Below are 27,708 nucleotides of genomic sequence, written 5' to 3'. Positions count from 1 at the left end.
CAAAATACTTGTGTTTCTTTGTATATCTACAGTATTTTCTTTGGGGTTGTGCTTTGAAATGCCTGGAAGAATACAGTTTATGAATTCAGTATGTTGGTGTTGCTAGTAATATAGATATTTTTACAAAACTTATTTTTGGAATAAACTTTAATTTGACTGGGAAGACATTTCATATAGATTCTGTGAAAAAAATTTAGCTTGCAGCTATTTTATAAATAAATAAAGAATGCATTTCTTTCATATTAAACTTCTGGTGACTGCCTTTTCACAAGATTGCCTTTTCACACTGTCTTTAAGTTTCTTGTTAAAAATAATAAATTTTCTCAGATAACCAAGGTCAAATTCATCTGTATCAAGTGCCAGTGTATTTTGTCTTTTGCAGTGTTTTTGTATTTTGAGTGTATTTTGTCCTTTGCAGTGTTGCTGTCCCTGTATATAATTAATACTGTTACAGGATCAGTAATCCCTTTGTAAATTGCATTTAGGGAAATTTGATCTGTGGATCTTATATGAGAGTTTATAAATACATATTCCTTGCATTCTCCCTTTTAATATTCATATGATCCTAAATATTTGTTAGGTTGCTTCTGGCCACTTCTTTACACTTAGGATTGAACTTGGTGCCATTTCGTATGTTTTGTACGAACACAATGTTATTTATTCTACATGCAGTTCTTTGATTTGAATATTTGGGGTCAAACTAATCCAAGCAAAGAAAATTGATAGAATAAAATTCCTAGGCGACAACATTCCAACTTCTTATCTATTAATTTGTTGACTTTGCAGTTTTAAAATCTGGGACCTGCACCAAAATGCATTCATTCACAAATGTTTAATGATTGCCTTCAGTGGAAAAGCCACATTATGAGGTTCTTTGAAACATAAACTAAATATTACTTTCAGATGCTTTTAGTGTAGGATGTAAGACACATATATTTAAAACAGCAATACAAAGAAAAAGCATAAAATATTAATGTCAGTATGCTCTGCAGATATGTTCATTTTCTGAGAACTTTGTTATTCAGCAATCTGTCAAAAGTACCACTGTTTCTTATTTCCCCAAAATTGGGGGAGATTCTTATAATGATAAAGTAATAGGAAGACAGTACCTGGGTGGGGAAAAGTTTGATTGTGGTCCTACTGCCTATAGTTGCTGCCCAGTAAATGTCTGAAGAGTGAATGAATATGTCAAGTAGTGGAAGTGTTGTTGCATCTGAACACTCTCCTTCAGTGGTAATACAGGCAGGTTCTGAAGAGAGGTTATAAAATAATAGTTTTCTGTTGGTATGTGAAGTAATCCAAAGACTAAGTGATAAAATGTAGCAAGATTAAATTGAAGTTGAATTCATCTTAATGAACAATGGTTTAGGGTCTTTTTTAGCCCCCTCAGATTGATCTTTAAGATTCATCTATTTTATTGTAATGAATTCATTCTTTCAGTTAGCATTTATTGAGTACTTACTATATGCTAAGTTTGGGGGACCACGGTAGGAGCTCAGCCTACTTAAAAGGACAGACATATGAAAATATGATAGGTGCTATAACCAAGGCATTGTGCCGCACATATGAGATGATTTTCACCTCTACAGGCAGACGGATAGTGGACTGAGCCAAAGATGTTAAAATGTTAAAAATGTTTCATTCTTTTACATTGTGTTTAAGGTAACCCTAAAGCTACTATTATTAGTTGCATGAAAGGATGTAGTGAATTGGGTAGGGGAAGGAGACCACAAGAAATGGAATTCGTTTTGATGGTTTGGGCAAACCAAGTTCAAGTATATATATTTTAACATCCTCACTTGTAAGGTTATAAAGAGTGAATTGAGATCTGTTAACTTAGCATTTTAAAATTATTGCTCTGAAATAACAGCTCCCTGTTTTCAGTTATAAATGTTGCTTAATGAGCATCTTCAAAAATGTTGATGTTCAGACATTGGAGATAATGCATTTATTATATTGTAATCATAAATGTTACCTTTGGCATGCAAAACTTACCCAAGTTAGAGGTAGGAAAAAATATGATGGATAACTTTAAAAATAAAATGTTCTAAAAACAACTTTGCTCCATTTTTATGTAAGAACTCTCATGAAAAAATTATTTTGGCTACTTTAAATTTTTTTATTTTAAAATGAGCTGTTTTGTTATTGTATCGGTTGCTATTTCTTTGCTGGATTAAAACAAAGGCATTCTTTTTTATGTGGTAACGTAAAAATCAGATTTATTTCTAAATTTTGTCCAGGCGTAATACTTTTATAAGAAAATTCTCTTTTAAAAAGTGGTAAGTAACCTTAAGTCTAGGTAAATATTAATACTACAGTACTTTCTTGAAAAGTCATTGAACCATGGAGTATAGTTTCTACTATGATAAGACAAATTAATGGTGGTCTATTTTTAGTATCCATAAGAAATTTATATAAAGTTTCTTTGCCTCCAATTTTATTTTTAAATACTCTCAAATGAGTTATGTGACCTAGCAATATATCAGTATTGCTTATTCTTGAGTAATAGGTTTCTCTGTGATTGTTTGCAATCTAGTGTGCTATCTACTAACAATAACGGATTCTTTTATAGTTTAAAAACTGCTATTTCACTGTTAATGGTGGTTTTACATGTTGTGGAAATTAATTTCCTAATCATTTTACTTATTTGATCAAATTGAAAATCTTAACTATATTTTAAAACTTTTTGCCACAGCGTTTTACCAACGAGGATCATTTGGCTGTCCATAAACATAAACATGAGATGACACTGAAATTTGGTCCAGCACGTAATGACAGTGTCATTGTGGCTGGTTAGTATATGCTTTTATTAATAGCTTGTATACATATTTCACCTGGAATGTGCACAATTTTTGTGTATTCTCTGTAAATAATATAGTCTGGTGATATTCCAATGACTTCATTATAGTAAATGTTGGCAACATGTATTTTACCCATTACATTTTCATGTTTCCTTCTGACCATTCATTTCACTTTTTTGTGTGGTTTTCAAATTTATATTCCAATGTCGATTTTGTGGAAGTTCATTAGAACTCTGGGAACATTCATACCATCTACAAATTTTACATTTAACTAATAATTGAACTAACATGGTATTTAGTCAGCATTTCTTTTAGCTATCTTGTACAACTGACTTACAAGGCTGTGTGAAGATAGAAAATGATCAAGCTTCTCCCATTGGAGAAAGAACAGTGAGCAGACTTGTTCATTAGAGTTGTTTATATTTCTTTTCAGACTAAACATTTGTATTAGTAAAATATTCTCAGTAAGGAGGCTCTAAATTCAGTCAATACAGTTTCTGTGTGTTGACACTATGAACGTACAGTATCACCTAAGCAGATGATTATTTTTCACTGTATGTGAAAAGAAAAACCCAGTTCATACATTGGTTGATTGTCATTCCATGCTGTATTAGCTGCCTTTTTTTGGTATTTAAATATATACACACACACATCTATGTATATATACATATATGTCATGTATAATTTTGCTACTTTTTTTGTATATTTTATAAGTATTATGATAAAACAAAACTATATAAATTTCAGATCCTTTGTGTCATCACAGATTTACATATCATAAATATTCAGATTAACTCCACATTTTTCTTTTCTCTTGTAAAGCTTGTTATATATCATATAAGTCTGGAATTACACCCAAATACTGTAATACTTTTAAATTATTAATCAGTATAGAGACCAAATTGTTCTATGCAGTGTTTTGGATAGATAATAAAGCAAATATTCGGTGGTTTTCCCTCTACTTTCAGTATTGAAATTTTTGTAATGAAGAAATTGAAGGTAACAAAGTTAATTTATCTAAAACAATATACGTAGGAAAAATGTAGGGGAACTTCCAACATATCCTAAGTTCCATAAGTAACTTAGAGATATGTTACTTATACAGAAGAGTGAGATAATGCTTTTTTTTTTTTTTTTTGGAGTATTTTACATTAGACATTAAGAGCTAGAACCAAAGGAACCAAACAAGCAAAATAGTAACAACCTGGAAAGTTCACTCTCCTAGGCATGAAGCTCTTTGTTTCTCTGAAACTTTCTGCCTTAGCACAATCTCTGTCTGTGTGTAACTCTTTAACTCAAATATGTTTTGAAATTGGTTTCTAGAAATTACTTTCCTGTCTGATCACATTTAATGCAGTAGAAAAATAGAGCACATTCAAACACAGTACTTGACCTTTTTTTTCACTAACATGTTGAGATGAATAGGTTAACATTACTATGCAAATAAAATGCATGATGTGTGTGGTATATTTTTGGTGATCAGTAGCCATATGCAATGTGCATGTTAAATGATTGTGCCTATGTTGACTTTTCTGAAGTCTGATGGTTCCAGTAATCATTGATAAAAGTGACTTATGCTTATGTATTTTATTTTTTTAAGATTTTCCCCTCCCTTTAATGTCAGTTAAGAGCCTTCTGATGAACTTAGATAGACAAACCCTTTGGGTGTGAACAGAAGAGTCAAATTTAGATTTGACCTACTAATTTAGTCATGATGGACTTAAGCTAATACATGTACTTTACTTACTGTAATGTGATTTTTGAGATCTTTTGGGAGGTGGGAATTAAGGGATAGGCTAGAAACTAGTAAAATTATGATATAATAGAGTCCTTTTAGTAATTCTGATATTACTAACAGTGCCTGAAACAGGCCTGCATTATGTCTAGTTTTGTATTACAAGTGGATCATTTTAGTGTGAAATATATTTGTACATAGTAAAAATACTAGTTCTCTAGGTATACATGTGGGGGGCAAAGGTAAAATAGGAAGTAATGCCCTCTGTGGGGACATAATGGTTAACAAATATGTAAATTTTAATCTTACAAAAGGAATTAGTAGTATTTTCTCTTAAACCAAGAGTCTTCCTTAGTAGAGTACTTTTACTTCACTTAGGCTAGATCCCTGCTATAGCCTGTAAAATTGGTGCTCTAAAATATTAAATGTGAATAGAATTTGAATGTGCTACCAACTCTAATCAAGATGAATAGACACCCTTGAAAATAGTAACACTAAATAGGCAGAATTTATAAGTTTCTTGCTTTTCATTCAGTGTAAATCTTACCTGGCATTTTTTGTAGCCTATACATGGACACTGAGTACATATGTTAATGTACATAGTAGGAGTACATATTCGAGTAAAGTTGAAATGTTTCATGTTGTAAGAAAATAGAGTAGACTCTTTCTTTACTCCTTAGGAATTAAGCTAGAACATTCTGGAGGCATGTGACTCACACATATTCCTTGTACCTATCTTGTAAAATGCATTAAATTAGAAAATTAGTTTCAGTAGATAGTGGCAAAAAGAGGGTTTGTTGTTTTAGGGCTGTTTTAACTTTTTTTTTCTTTCTTACAATATTTTTATCTACCTATTAAAGATTGTTTTATCTTAGTTTGCTTTCATAATAGAGTATGAATAGCTAGTGGAAGAACCAAGTTAAAGCAGATATACATGCTCTTATCCTAGTTTTCCCCAAATTTCATTTATTTAAATAATTATAGTTTTTAATAATGTAAATTAAAAAAATTCTTTATACTGTGTTAGATAATAATAGTTTATCTCTTGAGTAGAGGATGTTTATGCCATTCTACTCAGAAAGAAGCAGTGGACTAAGGAGCAAAAAGGACTTCTTTCCTACTTTCATATTTCATAGTTCTTAAAGTTGGAGGAAATACGAAGTACAACAAAAATTTAACCAAATTTTGTTTGCTTTAAAGGAAGAGGTCTTTCCAAAGAGAGAATTAACAACTGACTGAACCAGTCCTGCTAATTTGTTAACTTAGTAGCTATATTTTAGAGTCTTAACATATTTAAATATGCATGATTACTTCTTGACATTTATTTCAGATCAGACCCCAACACCAACAAGATTCTTGAAAAACTGTGAAGAAGTGGGTTTGTTTAATGAGTTGGCGAGTCCATTTGAGAATGAATTCAAGAAAGCTTCAGAAGATGACATTAAAAAAGTATGTTGTAACCATGAAATTTAAAAAGAGTCCTTCTGACAGAAAAGTAATCATAGTTTATACTTCCTGCTTTTTAAATTTAGACACACTGTTTTTGAACTTATAACCTTTTTCTTATTATTTGAATTATAGATGCCTCTAGATTTATCCCCTCTTGCAACACCTATCATAAGAAGCAAAATTGAGGAGCCTTCTGTTGTAGAAACAACTCACCAGGATAGTCCTTTACCTCACCCAGAGTCTACTACCAGTGATGAGAAGGTTAGAAATTTTTAGAAATACAAAGTAAGGGGGAGGAACAGTACCCAAATAAAGTTTACTATTTAATCTCCATAAAATGTTAATGTATTAAATTCAGTGTCAGCTTGCAATAGTTTTATATGTGAAAGCTGTCAATACTCAGGTATTTCAGGGTAAGAAGACTGCAGCTTTTATTGTACATAGAAAAATTATAGGGAAGAACAGTCATGTTAGATAAAACTTATTTTTAAAAGATATATAAATTTAACTTAATTTTTCTGTGTTTTGCTATTTTATATTTAGCTACTTTTATACAGTAACAGCTTAATTAAGAATCTATTCAAAAAATTATTTGAACAGTGGTTTTTTAGACTTTTACAGGATTAAGGGACTAGTTACTCATTCTCAGCAGTGGATCTTTGTTAGTGGCAATTAGGACGATGATGATACTAGCTTGAATACCCAGATAATCTGGGACCACCTGGGCTACAGTTGTGTGTTGAGTAACATTATTATGGGAACTTCTTGATCACTCTTTTGTTCACAAGCACATAGAATAAGCACGTATTTATTTGGGAGTACCATGCAGGATACAGCGAAGGGCAATGGGACACATAAAGAGGCAGTGACAATATTCTTTTTTAGATTGTTATTCTAAAACCATACTTATTAATGGACTTCTGTCATGGCAGAGGAGCTAGAAATAAGGAAATACAGAAAAAATAACTTTTTGGCTAAGAATAAATGCTTTGTTTTCTGTTTTTTTTCTTCATTTTCTTTTTCTCATTTTAAAAGTACATTCTCATTCTTCTTCTCTAAGAATACAGAAACATGAAAAGAAAACCAAAATCACCTATTAGCACATAATTGAATAAGAATTACTATCTTGAAACATTTTTTTCTAGATATATACATTTATAGGTACAAATACATAAGTGAATAGTTAAATAGAAGGATAGATGGATATAAAGATCCTAGCTTTATTTTATATTATGCTTTAGACCCTCAGTATTGATGAATATTTTCCCATGTCATTAGAGAGTTCCCCAAATCATACTTTTTAATGATTGTACTTTATTTTATTATATGATGTGTATATGTATTATGTTATCCTGTTCTTTTTGGACATAAAGGTTGTTTCCACATTATTACAGTTATTGGAAATGCTTTTTAAATCTCTGATACAAATCTTTTTTCCTAGAGAGCATTTCATTCTTTTCACACTTAACAGTTTTTCACTGTTCATGGCTGCTTCAGCATCTTTTAGGAGTATTCCTTCTTTCTGCATTCCCCAATCATTAGGCCCTCCTTGAGCAAGGTATACCATATGAAATTGATTTAAAAAAAAAAAATCTGGACCTCTTCTTCTTTCTTGATTTTCTTCCTAGGTGATCTCATCCAGGCCCATAACTTTAATAAACATCTACATACTGATGACTCCCAAATTTCTATGGGCATAGATATCTCACCAGATTGCCAGATTTATATCCAACTCCGTCTTGACATTACCTTTTCTATGTCTAATAGACATCTTAAACTTAATAGGTCAAAATCAGAGTCCTTGATTCTTCCCCCAGTTTTCCCCATCTCAGTAAATTTTCTCCATCCATTTAGTTGTTCTAGCTGAGAATTTAGGGGTCATCCTTAATTTCTTCTTTTCTTTTACACTGAAACTAACAGCATATTTTATCAGACCTGAATCTCATCCTCTATGTCTGTGTTCAGTGACCCCACTTAAGCCCAAACCATCATCATCTTTTGTTTGGATTATTAACAGTTACCTTCTAACTTGTCTTCCTGCTTATACCTCCAATCCATTTTCTGTAAGATGACTTTTAATACATTAAATATGTCACCTGCTTAAAATCTTTCAATGGTCTACCATTGTATTTAAAATAATTCACACTCCTTGGCATAAGCCCTCTTTGATCTGGGCCTGTCTACGCATCTATCCTCACCTCATGCCTCTCTATTGTGTTCATCAAATATTCAAAGCTTTTTCCTACCTCAGGACATGACATAGGGTATTGCTTCCTTCTCCCTACAATGAAATGCTCTCCTCCTCATCCTTTTATCATCAGTTCAAATGCTGTTTTTGCAAAGAAGTTCACCTATTCTTACTGTGCTGTCTAAATTAACTGACTCTTCCTTACCTTCAGCTAATCTTTCATCCTTTGTTACATTGCCATATTATTCTGTAACACTTAACATTTACTACAATCTGAAATTTTCTTACTTGTTTTACTTGTTTATTGTCTCTTCCTTGAGAGCTAGTCCTTGGGAGCATAAGTTCTCAACTTACTGAATAAATGAAGTTACAATACTACTACTTTATCCTTCTTCCTATGTAGCTTAATAAGATTTTGATGATAAGTGGCAGCATACAGGCCAATTCATAAAACACCATAGACCCAATTTTTACACTGACTATTTAAGGAGTTCTGGGTAAAATCTTTTAAAACTTTTTGTTCTATAATTTGTAAAACCAGAGGAAATACCATCTTTAAGGTCTTGGCTGACAAATTCTGTTTTCCTGACTTGAAAGAGTTCACTCCGGTAATTATTTATTTTACATTCAAGATATCAGTATTACGTGGCCTTTTGATATGAAGAAATTATTGATATAGAAGAGGTGGCTAACTGGAATTAACAATTATTTGTATTGCTCTAAAAGTTCTTATTTCTGTTACTTAATTGTATCAGCCATAACACAGTCTCACTGGACCTGTTTCCTCTTCATACAGTATAATGAGGGAGGGGGACTAAACAGTCCCTTCTGGATTTTAAGTTCTGTGATTCTCTGAGAATGAATTATATTTTTATTTTTTATTAAAATTGTCTTGGTATCATAGCCAAGTTGCCCAGTCTAACTTATTTCTGGATTGATAGGAGAACAAGTTGTACTGGAAAAAAAAAAAAAAACGAGTCTTTTTAAAATTAAAATATTAATTGAACATTGCATTTGAATCTTTACAGCTCTTCTAAAATGTTCTTTTAATTAATTTTAGATATTAATTTGCTTTTAGCAGTTATTATTCTGTAGATGCTTTTAGAAGTGTGTTACATTCTGTTCACTAAGGTACATGATTTGTATTTTTAAATGCCACCCTTGTTTATCTCATTGTTAAATAGGAAGTACCATTGGCACAAACTGCACAGCCCACATCAGCTATTGTTCGTCCAGCATCATTACAGGTTCCCAATGTGCTGCTTACAAGTTCTGACTCAAGTGTAATTATTCAGCAGGCAGTACCTTCACCAACCTCAAGTACTGTAATCACCCAGGCACCATCCTCTAACAGGCCAATTGTGTAAGTGATTCAGGCCAATCATTGAACATATACATGAATTAAGTTTGTTTTGTAATGATTTTTCCTAAGACATTTGATTATTCAAACTAAGATCTTAGTTTTGTATGTGTGTGCATGCTTCGAATTTTGGAAAAAGTACTTGCGTAGTCTTCTTTAATATAAATATTAACTAACAGAGTGGGAGATAAATACAACTAAAAACAAATATAGAATGTGAATTTAAGATAGTCTTATTTTCATGCTATTTCACACAAAATATAAAATTACTGCATCACCAGATTCCATTTCTTTCAGTTCTTACTGGTAGCTCCCAAGAGCTCTCTGATGACAGTTTTTCTCATTTTACAAATTGGAGATTGTCCTAAGTAAATCCATAACTTTTCTCTTCTTTTCAATACTGCTACACAGGTTATGCATTTAAGATGCAATTAAAAATAATTAAATTTTGCTATTTGCTTTGCTGTGGTTAGAAAATGTATTTTTAAATGATATGATTGTAGGAGTAAAAATACTATTGTATTTTTAAGAGACAGTTGGTACGAATCTCTTTTTTAAAATTTCTCTTCTTTTGTTTTTCTTAGCCCTGTACCAGGCCCATTTCCTCTTCTGTTACATCTTCCTAATGGACAAACCATGCCTGTTGCTATTCCTGCATCAATTACAAGTTCTAATGTGCATGTTCCAGCTGCAGTCCCAGTAAGAAAGTTAGACTATTTAAATCTCTATCGCAAAACTGATCTTTGTAGTCAGAAAATAAAGTTGGCTGCTTGACTGGCTTATGAAATTGAATTTAACATAATATTGATTAGCAGATGATAGTATTTATTTGTTATCATTGTAATAGCATATACCATTCAAGGTATAGCTATTTTTTCTCTTCTCCCCAAAACCTTAATTTTTTTTTTATACTGAGATCTTCTTATTCAACCCATATCAATTTGACTGGACTTGTAGCATTCAAATATTAACACAGATTTCAAATTTTAGAAAGATATTTGTACTAGAATACTTGTCAGGTAACTCTGCGGTATTTCTATTAGTATGGAAATTGTTTATAAAGACACACTCTGAATTTTTGTGGTCAAGTAGGGTTTGTAGAATCTTTGATAGCCCAGCATGTTAAAATGTAAATGTTCTAGAAAAATAATCTTTCACTTTCCCTGTGAAAAGACCCCGCAAAAAAGTTTTTTGAGGGGTGTGTTAAATATATAAATTTTGAAAGACATAGACAAAATAGTTAACTATCTACTTATGATATTTAATAGTTTGGCCAGGCATGGCGACTCATGCCTGTTGTAATCCCAGCATATTGGGCGGCTGAGGTAGGAGGATTGTGTGAGCCCAGGTGTTTGAGACTGCAGTGAGCTATGGATCCTGCCTGGATGACAGGGCAAGACCCCAAGTCAAAAAAAAAAAAAAAAAAGTAATAGTTTAATGAACATTTAAAAACACATTGTTTGGAATAATGTGTGTTAGAAAATTGCTTTTTTCTTACTTACATTACATAAAACAGTTTTATTCAAACAAACTCTTCAGTTATGTCTTTGACATTCGAATTTTCATCCTGAGAACCACTTTTTGAGACATCTAGCACAGTTTCCAGAACACATTATTTTCTTTTTCATCTAAATCATTTATGATATATTACTTTTTGAATCTCTCTATTATTCTCTCCCTGGAAATCTTACACCAAGCATTAGGTACTTATTTATGTAATAAAAAGATAGTTTTTTCTTTTACCTTCTAAGATGCTTGTTACTGATCAGTACAGTGTAGCTTTTAAAAATTATTTTTAGGCCAAGTGCAGTGGCTCATGCCTGTAATCCCAGCACTTTGGGAGACCAGGGTGGGTGGCTTGCCTACGTCCAGGAGTTCAAGACCAGGCTGGGCAACATGGCAAAACCCCATCTCTACAAAAAATAAACACAAATTAGCCAGTTGTGATGGAAGCACCTGTAGTCTCAGCTACTCAGAAGGCTGAGGTGGGAGGATCACTTGAGCCTGGAGGTTGAGACTGTAGTTAGCCGAGATTGCACCACTGCCTTCCAGGCTGGGCAACAAAGTAAGACCTTGTCTCAAAAATAATAAAAAATAAAACTTATTTTTAAAAGCTTACTTATAGTAACATTCCAACACTTTTGGTGAGATTACCCCCAAGAATATTACTAGGATTAATGTTTGATATTTATATCTTTTTTTAATTAACTGATTCTTCCAGGTGATCTTTCGAACTATCCAAAATTAGCATTGATTGACGTAATTTCAAGATAATGTGCCTTCTTTAAAAAGAACTTTGTTGTTCAAAATGCATTATTTGAGAGACTTTGTGAGGACTCAGATATAAGGTATCTGCTTCCTCTTTACTGAGAATATTTTTTTGAGGAGGGAAACATTCTTGCTTTGTTTTTGAGATTCTGATTATCCTGTTACATGTACCTAGTGATGAAAGCAACCGGAAATGAAAGAAAAGATATGCTTTATTTATACAGTAACTGTGTTCACTCAGTGTTAGGTTTAAGAAAAAAAAGGAAAAAACCAAAATGGTAAAACCTGTTACAGATTATTTCAGAAATTATTACAGTGTGTTATTTGTTATTATGTGGTATGTATAAGAAAATTCATTATATATATTTTTAGAAAAGCAAAATTCATTCTTGAAATTATTTTTTACGCCTAAGTGTCACAAGTTTTGACATTCTTCCTTTCATATTCAAAATGGAAGTTTGACAGATCTTTGAGAATTTTTGCATTAATCACTTTGAATATTATGAATTTCTAACAGGGACCATTAAGAAAGAAATTGTAGAAACTGAAAATTAGGAAAGCACATGTCTCAGAAATTGACAACTTTTGAAGGATAAGTCAGGATATAAGACCAAATGAGGATTTGGTATAGAGATAAAATCAGCTGGTGATAAATTTACAATGTTCTGATTCTTAAAGTCTCAAATTATTACAACAGCAGTAAAGTACAAATCTCATTTTGAATATATTCTCTAGCAATTATTTTTCCTTATCTCATGCATAGCTCGTTCGACCAGTCACCATGGTGCCTAGTGTTCCAGGAATCCCAGGTCCTTCCTCTCCCCAACCAGTACAGTCAGAAGCAAAAATGGTAAGCCAGATTTTATTTGTTCTGTACATTGCTTGAGGCTGTTTTGAATTAATGTTTTCACTAAAGCCTGCTTCAAATGCACAATTTAGATCACATTTTTATAAAGTTACGGACTGTTTTATACTATAGATAAACCACAAAATTTGAAAAAAGAAATCTTCCTTTAGCATAGTGAGTAGTTAGTGATACTTTAAAATTAGTGGCAGATTAGAAGTTCTGTTTCTTGTCACTTGTTGTTTGTCTGGCTTTTTCTTGTGGCTTTTTCTCCTCCTAGTGGAAAATAGGAGTATTACATCTGAAACTAGATGTGATCATCTGAAGGCAGTGCTGCTAATAATGATGAGTGGTTTTAACAGTATTAAAAAGAATTCTGAAATAGTGTACAAGTTAGCAAACATGATAAAACCATTTTTTTCTATTGTGCTGTTTGGATGCTATTAAATTAATGTTTAGATGTGTATTTTAATTTTAATTTTAATCCTAACTCCACTATTCACTACCTTTAATTAAGCAACTGTAACTTTCCTGAGATTGCATTTCCTCATCTGTAAAATAAAAGGATTAAGCTTTGGTTTCTGGGGTACTTCTTAACCCTAAATCCTATAAACGTTCTAATTTTCTTAGTAGAAGATCTGACGATTCTATTTTTAAAGAAAATCAGGGCCGGGCGCAGTGGCTCACACCTGTAATCCCAAGCACTTTGGGAGGCTCAGGTGGGCAGATCACCTAAGGTCAGGAGTTCGAGAGCAACCTGGCCAACATGGTGAAACCCCATCTCTACTAAAAATACAAAAATTAGCCGAGCGTGGTGGCGCATGCCTGTAATCCTAGCTATTCGGGTGGCTGAGGCACAAGAATTTGCTTGAACCCAGGAGGCCGAGGTTGCAGTGAGCCAGCATCGCACTATTGTACTCCAGCCTGGGTGACAGAGTGAAACTCTGTCTCAAAAATAAAATAAAATAAAATAAAAATCAGTGTAATTCTCCTTGCTGTGTTATAATACAATAATGTCAGTTAATTAATAACATCGATTAATTGGGTAGATGTTAACGTTCTATATCATAATAGGGCTAACAACAGCAATTAATTAATGTATCCTTAGGAAATCAATAGATTAGTAGTTATTAGACACCTTCTGTTTGCTTCAGTTATTTGCTAGGCACTATACTAAATACAAATTTTTACATGCTAAAACATATTGCAGAGCTGAATTTATTTATTTATTTATTTATTTATTTTTGAGATGGAGTCTCGCTCTCTCACCCAGGCTGGAGTACAGTGGCACAATCTCAGCTCACTGCAACCTCCGCCTCCTGGGTTCAAGCAATTCTCCTGCCTCAGCCTCCTGAGTAGCTGGGATTACAGTTGTGCACCACCATGCCTGGCTAATTTTTGTATTTTTAGTAGAGACGGGTTTTCACCATGTTGGTCAGACTGGTCTCGAACTCCTGACCTCGTGATCCCCCCTCCCCAGCCTCCCAAAGTGTTGGGATTACAGGCGTGAGCCACCGCACCCGGCCTGAAAAATTTTTACTGCTATTCTCCATTAGTGCAGACAATCAGTCAGAAATTTGCACAGGACACCCTGTTTTAGCAATAAAACTTACATATTATCTGAATGAACAGCAGTTGGTTGAAGAGTATAAAAATTAGGTGGTTATTGATTGTTAGAGAAGACCCTAAAAACCCAAGGAGGAAATTTTTCACATCATAGTATGTTCAGGTCAGAGCTTTGGAAATACTAAGATGAATCTTCTTCACTTGATAGCAGAAGAGCTTCACCAGGGGCCTTTTGTGCACTTCCTATTTTAGTATACTGATTGATGAAAAATTCAATTTAATTTACCATGCAGTGGGAACTGAATAGAGCAGATATAGATATTAAAAGGAGATCCTGTTATTGTGTACTGCATCTAAAAGTATTTTTACATATTCATTGGACTTTTTTCTATAAATTAATTCAAAAGGAACAAATCCAGTTTTAAGAAATACCTTTATTTACAAGAGTAGGCCATATTTTTAGAAACTGTTAAACTTTACACTTAACCTGAATAACTGTTTCTTTTAGGTCATCAGGAAATTAAATTAAAAAGAATAAAAGTTTCTCTCTTTCCGATCGGTCCACTCCATCTATTCTGATGTTTGTAACCATAGATTAGTTATAGAATTTCATATAAATAGCCACTTTATACTCTTATGTCCAGCTCAGCATGTCTCAGATTTATCCATGTTGTTGAGTGATCACAGTTTGCTTCTTTTTATTGCTGAGTGGTATTCCATTGTGTGAATATACCACAATTTCTTTGTCCATTCTCCTGCTCATGGACACTTTAATGGTTTCTAGTGTTTAGCTATTGTGAATAAAGCTACCATACACAGTCTTTTTTTTTTTATTGATCATTCTTGGGTGTTTCTCGCAGAGGGGGATTTGGCAGGGTCATAGGACAATAGTGGAGGGAAGGTCAGCACATAAACAAGTGAACAAAGGTCTCTGGTTTTCCTATGCAGAGGACCCTGCGGCCTTCCGCAGTGTTTGTGTCCCTGGGTACTTGAGATTAGGGAGTGGTGATGACTCTTAACGAGCATGCTGCCTTCACGCATCTGTTTAACAAAGCACATCTTGCACCGCCCTTAATCCATTTAACCCTGAGTGGACACAGCACAAGTTTCAGAGAGCACATGATTGGGGGTAAGGTCATAGATCAACAGCATCCCAAGGCAGAAGAATTTTTCTTAGTACAGAAGAACTAAGTGAAGTCTCCCATGTCTACTTCTTTCTACACAGATACAGCAACAATCTGATTTCTCTATCTTTTCCCCACCTTTTCCCCTTTTCTATTCCGCAAAACCACCATCGTCATCATGGCCCGTTCTCAATGAGCTGTTGGGTACACCTCCCAGATGGGGTGGTGGCCAGGCAAAGGGGCTCCTCACTTCCCAGAAGGGGCGGCCGGGCAGAGGCGCCCCCCACCTCCCGGACGGGTCTGCTGGCCAGGCGGAGGCGCCCCCCACCTCCCTCCCAGACGGGGCGGCTGGCCGGGCGGGGGCTGACGCCCCACCTCCCTCCCGGACGGGGCGGCTGGCCGGGCGGGGGTTGACCCCCCACCTCCCTCCTGGACGGGGTGGCTGCTGGACGGAGACGCTCCTGGCTTCCCAGACGGGGCGGCTGCTGGGCGGAGGGGCTCCTCACTTCTCAGACGGGGCGGCTGCCAGGCAAAGGGGCTCCTCACTTCTCAGATGGGGCGGCTGCCGGGCGGCAGGGCTCCTCACATCCCAGATGGGGTCGTGGCCGGGCAGAGGCGCTCCCCACATCTCAGACGATGGGCGGCTGGGCAGAGACGCTCCTCACTTCCTAGATGGGATGGCGGCTGGGAAGAGGCGCTCCTCACTTCCCAGACTGGGCAGCCAGGCATAGGGGCTCCTCACATCCCAGACGATGGGTGGCCAGGCAGAGACGCTCCTCACTTCCCAGACGGGGTGGCGGCCAGGCAGAGGCTGCAGTCTCGGCACTTTGGGAGGCCAAGGCAGGCGGCTGGGAGGTGGAGGTTGTAGCGAGCCGAGATCACGCCACTGCGCTCCAGCCTGGGCACCATTGAGCACTGAGTGAACGAGACTCCGTCTGCAATCCTGGCACCTTGGGGGGCCGAGGCTGGCAGATCACTCGCGGTTAGGAGCTGGAGACCAGCCCGGCCAACACAGCGAAACCCCGTCTCCACCAAAAAAAATACGAAAACCAGTCAGGCGTGGCGGCGCGTGCCTGCAATCGCAGGCACTCGGCCGGCTGAGGCAGGAGAATCAGGCAGGGAGGTTGCAGTGAGCAGAGATGGCGGCAGCACAGTCCAGCTTTGGCTCGGCATCAGAGGGAGACCGTGGAAAGAGAGGGAGAGGGAGACCATGGGGAGAGGGAGAGGGAGACCATGGGGAGAGGGAGAGGGAGACCGTGGGGAGAGGGAGAGGGAGACCGTGGGGAGAGGGAGAGGGAGCCACAAAACGTACTTCTATGAGGATATCTGCTCAGCAATTGTCTGTCTCATACACATTCTTATATAACTCTTTTCATGGCCATATATTTTCATTTTATTGACTAAACAGCTAAAAGTAGAATCGCCGAGTCAGAGGGTAGGTATACATTTAACTTTATAAGAAATTGCTAAACCTTTACCCAAAGGTTTACATTCCTACCAGCAGCGTATGGGAATTCCAGTTGTTCCCACATTCTTGTCAACATTTGGTTCTCCCTGTCTTTTTAATCATAGACATTCTAGAGCTGTTTAGCAGTGTCTCATAGTTTTAATTTCCATTTCCTTTTTGGCCAGGCATTAGTTGTGAGGTCTTTTGCCCATTTAAAAAATTGTGTTGTTTTTCTTTTATTGATTGATTGATTGAGACGGGGTTTGGCTCTGTTACTCAGGCTGGAGTGTTGTGGCATGATCTTGGCTCACTGCAGCCTGGATCTCCCAGCCTCAAGTGATCCTCCTGCCTTAGCCCCTCAAGTAGCTGGGACTACTTGTATTTTTTTGTAAAGATTGCTCTGCCAGGCTTGTCTTGAACTCCTGAGCTCAGGCAATCCACCCTCCTCGGCCTCCCAAAGTACTGGGATTACGGGCATGAGAGTCACCGCACCCAGCCAATTGTTTTTATTATTGCATAATTATTTTTATTTATTTATTTTTGAGACAGAGTCTTGCTCTGTCCCCCAGGCTGGAGTGCAGTGGCACAATCTCAGTTCACTGCAACCTCTGCCTCCAGGGTTCACGCAGTTTTCCTGCCTCAGCCTCCCGAGTAGCTGGGATTACAGGCTTCCGCCACCACATGCAGCTAATTTTTGTATTTTTAGTAGAGATGGGGTTTCACCATGTTGGCCAGGCTGGTCTCGAACTCCTGACCTTAAGTGATCTGCCTACCCCAGCTTCCCAAAGTGTTGGGATTACAGGCGTGAGTCACTGCACCTGACTGTAATTCTTTTTTTGTTGTTGTTTTTGGACAGTCTTTCTCTTTGTCACTCAGGCTGGAGTGCAGTGGTGAGATCTTGGCTCACTGCAGCCTCCCCTTCCCAGGTTCAAGCGATTCTCCTGCCTCAGCCTCCTAGTAGCTGGGATTACAGTCACCTGCCACCACACCCAGCTAATTTTTGTATTTTTAGAGATGGGTTTCATCATGTTGGCCAGGCTGGTCTCAAACTCCTGACCTAAGGTGATCCACCTGCCTCGGCTTCCCAAAGTGCTGCGATTACAGGCGTGAGCTACTGCACTCAGCCTGGAATTCTTTATTTACACTGGATATAAGGTTTTTGTTAGAGAGAGAGGTACGTATATTTCTACTGTCTATTTTCTGTTAGTGTGTAGCTTGCCTTTATTTTTCTTAATGGTATGTTTATACTCCCATTGACTTACTTTTGTCTTTAATATTTGTTTTCTCCTACTTAATTAAGCTTAATTTGCTTATCTTTTTTGGGTTTCTTAAAGTAGAAGCTTAGATTATCTATTTAAATCTTTTTTCTAATATAGACATTTAAAGCTATAAAATTTCCTCTGTGCACAAATTTTGATATGCTATACTTTTATTGTCATTACTTTTTAAATTTCTCCTGTGATTTCTTCTTTGACCTGTGAGTTATTTAGAAGTGCACTATATAATTTCCAAATATTTCAAGGCTTTTCTATTTATCTTTTTCATATTGATTTATATTTTAATTACATTGTGGTTTGGGAACTTACCATCTTTGGTATATTTGATTTTCCTTTATTTCCATTTTCTAATAGATCATAGCTATTTATTTCAGCTCATTTGTGAAACAGTAGATATTGCTGTGCTGGTACGGTAGCCTGAACTGGTAACTTAAAATGTCAGTGTACTGGATAAGGGAATTCTGGTTACTTGAATTTTTTTGTTGCATAGAAATTATTTCACACTTCAATATTCTTTTTATATTAACAACATCATTTAACAGCTATTTCTATCAATTGTTACATGGCAAACATTTCTTGGGTTCTAAGAAATTCAATAGACATGATCTTAAATTTTGAGATTTTTCTTGCAAATGTGTTCAGTGGCCATCAGGAGAGTCAAAAAAGAATGTTCTTCTAAGAAGACCATTATGGTTTTCTTTTCCAGCATGTGTAGCAATTAGGATTGTATTTTATCAATGAGCTATTTTGTTTTGGGTTTTGATTTCATATTTTTTGGGGGGGGGCAGATTTTAATGCCCTTGATGGTGACTTGTACACATAATGATTATTCAGGGACTACTTTTAAAAAATAATATAAGATTTATTAAGATTACAAGTTTAAAAACCTAGTGCTTTCCTAAGTTCTCAAGGCAATTTACATGTACAGTTATGTGATGATTGCTTTTAAAGAGCTTAAAATATAATCTTAAACATGCTAAGCTATATACATGTAAAGCTATGTACTCAATAATTCTCTCAATTGTCTGACTTTCTTAAGTACTTTAATAATTCTTAAATTTAACTAAACTTAGTGATACATAGTTTTCTTAAATATTCGTTAATTATTTAGAAGCTTACTTAAGATTATCTCAGCACTTACAACTAAAATCACAGGCCCATTATCTCAGCACTTACAACTAAAATCACAGGCCCAAGTCAATCTCTTAATTAAACATTTTCACTTAAAGTCCAAGGGTAATGTGTTATTCCACTTGGCAAGTTAGATTAGACACTTGTAGAACGTAAAATACCAAATAGGTATAGTTTATTTGAAATTTAAGTTTGAAATTAAAATGTCAGTGGTATTGGTTTACTTTTTTAAGCTTCAGTGGGCTTAAGAAGACTCACCATATAAACAATTCTGTCATCCCAACTGAAGAACATTGAAGATGGGTTCGTATCCCAGTGCACAGAGCTTTCTTAATGACCAGATAAATGGTCACAGAACTTGATTCTTTCATGCCTTAAAGATAGAACTCCAAGTCCAAGTTATCCAAATAAGTGGTTCCCAGCTCACATTCCCTAGATTCATGTTACACATTAAGTGATTTTTCTGACTCTTCACCTGTTGGTGCACTGCCCCCCCTACCCCGCCACCACCTTAAAACTTGTAATTTCTTCTTTTACTGCTTTTGTTGGATTTTACTTTGTTGTTTTCAGATCTTTGAAAGTATTTTAAACATCATCCTTTTGGGGTTCTGCATCTCTCTCAAGAATTTATTAGACCTTTATGATCACAATCTGTTAATAACATGCTGTATATTGTAGCAGTAGTGATTCTGCTAAAATGACCTGTGGTTAAAAATAATGGGATTGGAACATGGAAGAATGAGTAGCACACTACAGCTAAAGAGAAATTTACTTTGTATGCTAACATAGGATGTTTTTGTAATTCTCTGATTTTCAGATGTTCAGTGCCTTTCCAGGAAGATATTATGTATGCATTGTGTTTGTGTGTGCTGTGAATACTGAAATAAGATCTTTCTTTTCTGCCAAAAAAAAAAAAAAGTCTTCAGAGTAAGCTTGTATTTTTTAATTTTTAAGAACTTTAAGCCTTTGGAAAAGTAAGAATGTGTTAAATGTCGATAGGGACCGAAAAATGAAAGACTATATAGTACTTTTTAATACAACAGAAAAATTCCCAGGATATAATTTTCTACAGAATTAGACTAGTTGTCACTAAATTTTGGTTTCAGGGTTTTGTTTGTCATTAAGCCCGTAAATCATATTACTCTTCTAATAAAACAATTTTCTTTTGTAATATTTGTAATCAAAAAGCAGCTCTTCTGAATAAGAAAATGTTAATCATCTGGGAATTTTAAGATTTAGTAAAGTATTTAAATAGTATCCTCCAGAATCTTTTTTTTTTTTTTTTTTTTTAAGATGTGTGACAAACTGAGAAATATCTTTGCACACAGTGGGTAGCCAGTAGGTTTTCTGCAGGGGGTTTCTACTGAGAGCTGACAGAGGGCATCTTGGCAAATGTTCAGAAACCTACATTAACTTGGTTGGGCCCTGCATGGAACCTCATGTTCAGCAGAATTCTTCTGACCTGCCTCTGCATGCCGAGCTAATCAGCAAATACCTAATGAGCCCACTCCAAAGAAACAGACCCTCTCTCAACCTACTTGATTTTCATGTGTTCTCTGGGGGTGGGGAGACAAGATTTCATGAGGACTGATGATGCTGCAAAGACCACAATAATGATAATTAACTTGCTGAATTTAGAAGATTATGCTGTTAATTAGTTGCAAAATAAAGATAAGTAATAGAGCAGCAGATGGTAGGATAACACCCAGGAGAAGGAGGGTTATTACTCTGATGAGCTTTTGTGGCACATATGAAATATGGATCTGACTTTTTCATAAATTGTTTCTAGAGAACATTATCTTTTTTCTTTGAACTGTGATGGAGTACTTTGTTCTTACTACTAAGTTCTGACAGATGTGATAAAATTTATTTTCAAGGGTGCAACATAGAACTTGAATGACAATTATTTCTAGGAGATCACCTCTTAAAGCGAATGTGTCAGATTGGTCAGCACAACAAATTATTCATCCTTTAATTAATTGAAACAATCTATATCTCTCTAAGAAAAAGAGTTTTCAGTATAGTAGTTGAACTTTACATCACTGAAAATTAAACATTAAAATACTGGTCTGTTTCATAGAAACATAAGACATTTTTGTTTATCAAACAAAGTCTACCTTTACTTTAAATTAAAATTATGCCTAAGTTTTCTTGTACAGGTTGGATAATATAGACCTTGTAAAGTCCTCCTTTTTTTCTCTCTCTTTTTTTTGAGTCAGGGTCTTGCTCTGTTGCCCAGGCCAGAGCTCACTGCAGCCTCAAACTTCTGGGCTCAAGCAAACCTCCTGCCTCAGCCTCCTGAGTAGTTGGGACTACAGGCATGCACCACCACACCTGGCTAATTTTTAAGTTTTTTGTAGAAATGGAGTTTTACCATATTGCCCAGGCTGATGTGGAACTCCTGGGCTCAAGGAGTCCTGCCTTGGCCTCCCAAAGTGCTGAGATTACAGGCATAAGCCATCACACCCCACCTTAAATCTTTAATTTTTATGAGTGCTCAATCTTTACTTCTTAGAGTACTTAATCCTTATTTACATATATTAGATTTGTCTATTGAGAGAGATTTTTGATCTTAGTAATGGACTGACCAATATCAGATGCTTAACTTAATTGATTACTAATAGATTTAGAAAATTTAACATTAGACTAGAGCTCCAGTTTGGCAAAGCTTTTGTTTAGAATATGTTTGGTGAACTGGGAGTCAACAAATAGAATTTCTGGTTTTATCTCTGCTAACTTTGATTCTGGGAAGTAACTTCAGTTTTTTGGAGTTTCTGTATCTGTAAGATGGTGATTGGACTAATTGACTTTCATTATGTCTGCTAGCTCCAAAATTCTATTGTAAAATAAATGTTCATTACATTTGTTTTCATTGATTTTTTTTTTTAAACCAAAGTATTTGGCCTTCTTCAAATGCTCCTAACAAATATGTATGGCTGGATTGTAGATATCCTTACATTAATTGTAAAATTTATATGAATGATATTTAGTGACTGCTTTTTTGACCTAACTCTAATTTTTTTAGCGTATGTGCATTTTTGTTGTAGTTTTAGAAAAATTAATGGACAGTTTAGAACAGTGTTAATTAACCCTTAAAATCTTTTTCTTCTGTTGTATACCCACTGGCATACTTTTCAAGTCAGACCCATTGTAATCAATGTAACAGCATGGAGCAAACATTAGAGCTTCCTCACTGGATGAGTACTGTATACCCTAGGGCAGTCAAGGAAGGATAATGAATGAATACTGATGCTGCTTTTAAGTGCTTTATAAGGTAGTAACTTGCCCTACTAAAGATTATTCAAGAGAGTGATGTTTATGTACTTCAGGCTCCCCTATGTGCAGTTACTGTATTTCATTAATTCTGAGAGTTAAGCTCTTCACTGTAAAACTTTAAATGCTCTTCAATTCTATGATAATTTCTACCTAAGAACTTAAAAATCTTTTCCAAACACATAATTTACTAAGCCTCACATTTCTACTTCTAGTTATATTTGTGCACATTTTAAAACTAGAAATGAAAGCCCCAATTTATCACTATAGACTGGGTACTAGTCATGGTATTTTGATGTCTAACATTCTATTTATAAAATATATAAATATGCAGACTGGCGACCTCCCAAGACTCTCTCCCTTTGTTCTGACCCACACTTTTCCAACTCAGGTCTTTCTACTTTAAATACTTCTTGATCGTTTTCCTAAGTATTCCTGTCTGGTTCTAGCCAGCTACTACTTTAGTCCCTCATTTAATTTCAGTTTTAATCCATCCACTTCCACATTATCCCATCAATTATTAGGGTCCTAATTTCCTATGTTTTAGCTACTAATATAGTTGTTTCTGATTGTTTAGAAAAGGAACTAGGAATCTTGTCTTGATTCTAAAAAATTCAGTTTTTCTTATGGTCTTGAGCATGTCTCTGTTAGGAATGCTTACTTGTTCCCCGGTGCTGTAAAGAAATAGCACTTGAACATAAATTTAATTTCTTCAGCAAGGCCAATTTTTTTACTTTCTGCAGAAAGGGTACACTCGCCAGCACTTTTCCCATGAGAGTACACCGAACAAAGGAGACAGGGTCATTTATAACCTGACGCATCCACCCTACTGCCGTGTCCAGTTTCCATTGGCTGGAATGGGACCTCACATTCTGTATTTGTCCTGATTGGCTAGCAACTTAGAAGTTTTAAAAGAGGCAAAGGCAGAGGAGAACAAAGGAAGGAGGAAGTAACTTGTGGAATGCTGAGAAAGGTAAAAACACCTTCAAATAAGGAAGAGGAACAGGCTATGACCTAATGCTTACTTGGACCAGTATACGCATGCCAGGGCAAATATGTAGGTAAATTGTGGGAGCTAAGAACATAAAGTACATTGATTTCTTTATTACGGCTAGCAGATATTTGAATGTTAGCACAGGTCTTTGAATAAATTTTGCTTCTAAGAGAAGTTACTATTTATTCCTAATTAGATGGGGAGGAGAGTCTTTGAAGAGGAACCTCTAGTTTACTTTTTACATCTCATATATAAAATATGTTTGGGATCAAACCAATGCTTAAGATGACCCTTAGGGATATTTTGAAAATTCAGAAACATAGGAACTATCCTGATTCTTTGGACCTCCGTGCTAAGAAAATAGAGGCCTCAATAGTATTCTTAAAAGAAATAAGGAGGCCGGGCGCGGTGGCTCACGCCTGTAATCCCAGCACTTTGGGAGGCCGAGGCGGGCGGATCACGAGGTCAGGAGATCGAGACCATCCTGGCTAACACGGTGAAACCCCGTCTCTACTAAAAATACAAAAAATTAGCCGGGCGTGGTAGCGGGCGCCTGTAGTCCCAGCTACTCGGGAGGCTGAGGCAGGAGAATGGCGTGAACCCGGGAGGCGGAGCTTGCAGTGAGCCGAGATCGCGCCACTGCACTCCAGCCTGGGCGACAGAGCGAGACTCCGTCTCAAAAAAAAAAAAAAAAAAAAAAGAAATAAGGAAACTGACATCTGAAAAATTCTTTTACGAGTCAGATAGTTTTACATGTTATATTTATTTTTCAACTCAACTCTGCAAGGAAGTTATTATTCCCAGTTTTATAGGTAAAGAAATTGAGACTCAAAGATCAATGATTTGTTCAAAGTCACAGATAGTTTGAGGTAGAGTTAGGTTCTGAACCTAAAGTGTATTCTCAGCTTTATAAGACCATAGTACATTGCATGTTCTAATCAGTGAAAGCACTAGGATATTACATAAGTGGTACTTTTTATAATTCATAAAGAAGTAGTCTGTCAGAAAAGAGGGAGAAAACATGCCTGATCCTGGCTTAGCAGTTGGAGTAACAGGTTTGGCACTCTAAATCCTTATGATTGTTTTTTGAATCATTAAGCCACAAAGTTTCAGACTCTCTGTCTTGAGTTTTCCCTGTGTTTTCTGGTAGCACCAAGGATAAAGTATGCAGCATGGTGCCATGGAAATATTTTACACTTGAAATTAAAGAGATCTGGGTTTATATCCAGGATTTGAACTAGCTTAACAGCTCTGCATCCTTGAGCAAATGATATCTGGTTTCCTAAAGTGTAAAATGGGGATACTATACAATTAAAAACTCATTAAAAAACTACAGATAATACAACAACACAGGTGAATCTCAACTGCATTGTGCTAAGGGAAAGAAGCCAGATTCAAAAGGCTATACAATGTATGTTTCCAAGTATGTGATCTTCTGGAAGAGACAAAACTCTTGGGATCAGAAAACAGATCAGTCGTTTCCAGGGCCAGGGAGTAGAAGGAGAGTATGACAGGAAAGGGCATGAGGATTTTATTGTGGTAAAACTGCTGTGTATCCTGATTGTAGGGTAGGTTGCATGAGTGTATTTGTTTGTTAAAATTCAATAGAGGCCAGGCACGATGGCTCACACCTGTAATCCCAGAATTTTAGGAGGCCGAGGAGGGTGGATCACTTGAGGTCAGGAGTTCAAGACCAGCCTGGCCAACATGGCAAAACCCTGTCTCTATTAAAAATACAAAAATGAGCCGGGCGTGGTGGCATGCACCTGTAATCCCAGCTCCTCAGGAGGCTAAGGCAGGAGAATTGCTTGAACCGTGAAGGTGAAGGTTGCAGTGAGCTAAGATCATGCCACTGCCCTCCAGCCTGGGCGACAGGCGAGACTCCCTCTTAAAAAAAAAAAAAAAAGAAATTTAATAGGATTGTACACTAAACAGAGTTAACTTGCTATGTGTAACTTATATCTCAAGAAAAAACTTTTCTTTTTACAAATTGACTTTATTTTAAAAATCACACCCAGAATATACGGTGATTCGCAAGAGAGAGAAAATGTCCACTAACATTTGTTCACGCATAATTACTGCCTCAGTTGAAATTCCGGTGATCTTTTCATATATGCTTCAGTTTTTATGGGATCTGGATCACATATGATAGACAGTAAGAAGATAGGCCTAGATGAAAAGGAAGAAATTACAAGTTTTGAAATAGTTATAAAAATTTCTGAATTGTTCTTAGTTGAAGTGAATGGAAATACTTGTACTGGTATTATTTGGGGGTCTTTTTTAAAAGCTCTTCTCTCACTCACCCCTTTCTGCTGTACTCAGGGAAGGAAGAAAGGAAAAGATTGCCAAGAATATGTGTTCTTAACACTTAACACCCCAGACAGTTATTTATTTCTAAGAAGTTTGGGAAGCACTGGGTAGGCTGCAACATGGTTCTCACATCTCTATCTCTCTTTTGTCTCTCAGTTGCACTCACTCTCACTCTCTTATTAGCCTCCATCCCCTCAAAGATGCACCTCTATAAGAATCTTAGGAAAGTGTAATACACATAACTCTGACTCCAATTCCTGTAATAATATGTATTTGGGGCCCAAGAACTACATCTCAGTTATTAAGAACAGTATCAGCAATAATAGTCTCAGGTCTGTTGGATCCCTGAAGTCCCTTTCATTGCTGAGATACTGTGGTCTGATTATCTTTGCAAATTATTTCATATTTACAGATCATAACAAAACCACCTTAAAGATCACATATGACCATTTTCACTAAAGAAACCAATTTCTATCAGTTAACAGATATGTTTGTTTTGTACCTATGTAGCAAATCATTATATCAGTTGCTAAAAGGAATACCCAAAAGTATAAGATAATCTCTGCTCTTAGAGAGCTTACTAACTGGTTGGGAGATAAAATAGTTGCATATGACAAATTTTTATTGATAGCATAATAAGCTTCATTCAAATTGTTGCTTGATAAAGTGGTAGACATAAATATCTAGGGCCTCATTCTAATACTAGATCTGTCATGCTCTGAATGTGAGTCCAGTACAATCCAATAATTAACTGGCAAACCTGCAACAGCAAAAGAGAACTAGATCTGCTTACTGGGGACAGGGAAAACCTAAGAGAGACAAACCCAGCTGTAGGTTCTTGGAGGAGGCTCAGTTTGGGCCCATTTGATCTCTTTGCAGGTTTGGTGCCAGTGCTTACTTGGACAATGACATGATGTTACATTTTTAAGGCCTTTATTATTATTTTCTCAAAATTCACTAGGAACAGCAAAATACAGAATCCTCTAGTAGTACTAGGCAAAAGGACTCAGGGAAACTACCTAAGGTGTTATTGTTTGTCTTGTTGATATTCATGATGATCTTTAAGGACTTAAAAAAAATTTTTAATGGTGTTTGCATTTCAGAGATTAAAAGCTGCTTTGACCCAGCAACATCCTCCAGTTACCAATGGTGATACTGTCAAAGGTCATGGTAGCGGATTGGTTAGGACTCAGTCAGAGGAATCTCGACCACAGTCATTACAACAGCCAGCCACATCCACTACAGAAACTCCGGTATGTGTGTTGTTTTTATTATTCAGCACTCTGTCATCTTTAAACAGAAAAGTACAGTGTAACTTACGGCTTATTTAAAAAATATTACTCTGGTCATGTTGTTATTCCAAAGATGTATCAAAAGCCTCAGGAAAAGGTAGCTCAGTATACAAGTATTGATACAAAAATAGACATAATAGAGCAGTTTTTCTGTTCAGGACACCTGCAAATATTTCTGTGGGTGTCCATATATGTTGGTCACAATTCTTTTTAAAGAAAACATCTTTTTCTGTTGATTTTAGGACAGTGAAACTGAATACTGCTTTGAGAAATTTCCTTTACTATTTCCTGATTGAAGAAGTTTATAGAGTTATGACTTTGGAAAATAGTTATATAACCAGAAAAATAATATTAGAACCTTATAGTGAGAAGAATGAAATTGTATCTTATTTTCTTATTATCCAAAACTACAAATTTGACATAAACTGTAACTATTAACACTAGATATTTTTTCTTGCTGTGGCGTAAACAGATTTGATTTGAACTGTTCTCCTATGTAACCAAAGTATTGATGTTATAGGAAAATTTAATAGGTTAAGTTCTGTAAATTTTATAGACAATAGCAACTTCTTTGTTAAGAGATGCTGTGTTCTTCAGAAATGTATGTAACTAAATCTTACGTTGTTTTTCAAGTAGCAAAGCTAAGATT

The 27,708-nt window shown here is 35.9% G+C and overlaps 1 protein-coding gene across 7 annotated transcripts in view; it reads left to right on the top strand.

The window, feature by feature from the left end:
- ATF2 (activating transcription factor 2) overlaps nt 1–27,708 on the top strand; it is a 96,307-nt gene that overhangs the window by 44,105 nt on the left and 24,494 nt on the right. For 6 of the 7 annotated variants that reach the window (XM_055108794.2, XM_055108796.2, XM_008977985.6 and 3 more), the window contains 7 exons: nt 2,696–2,792; nt 5,867–5,985; nt 6,118–6,246; nt 9,358–9,536; nt 10,118–10,232; nt 12,565–12,651; nt 26,871–27,020. In XM_055108794.2, coding sequence (XP_054964769.1) covers nt 2,696–2,792; nt 5,867–5,985; nt 6,118–6,246; nt 9,358–9,536; nt 10,118–10,232; nt 12,565–12,651; nt 26,871–27,020 — 876 coding nt within the window. The remainder of the gene's footprint in view (nt 1–2,695; nt 2,793–5,866; nt 5,986–6,117; nt 6,247–9,357; nt 9,537–10,117; nt 10,233–12,564; nt 12,652–26,870; nt 27,021–27,708) is intronic. The other variant, XM_063595214.1, reaches the window with a different exon arrangement.

This window comes from Pan paniscus, chromosome 13, assembly GCF_029289425.2.
Source record: "Pan paniscus chromosome 13, NHGRI_mPanPan1-v2.0_pri, whole genome shotgun sequence".
In the NCBI taxonomy this organism is placed as follows: domain Eukaryota; kingdom Metazoa; phylum Chordata; class Mammalia; order Primates; family Hominidae; genus Pan; species Pan paniscus.
The sequence above is the reverse complement of the archived record's forward strand: the minus strand, read 5'-3'. Positions and strand labels throughout refer to the sequence as shown.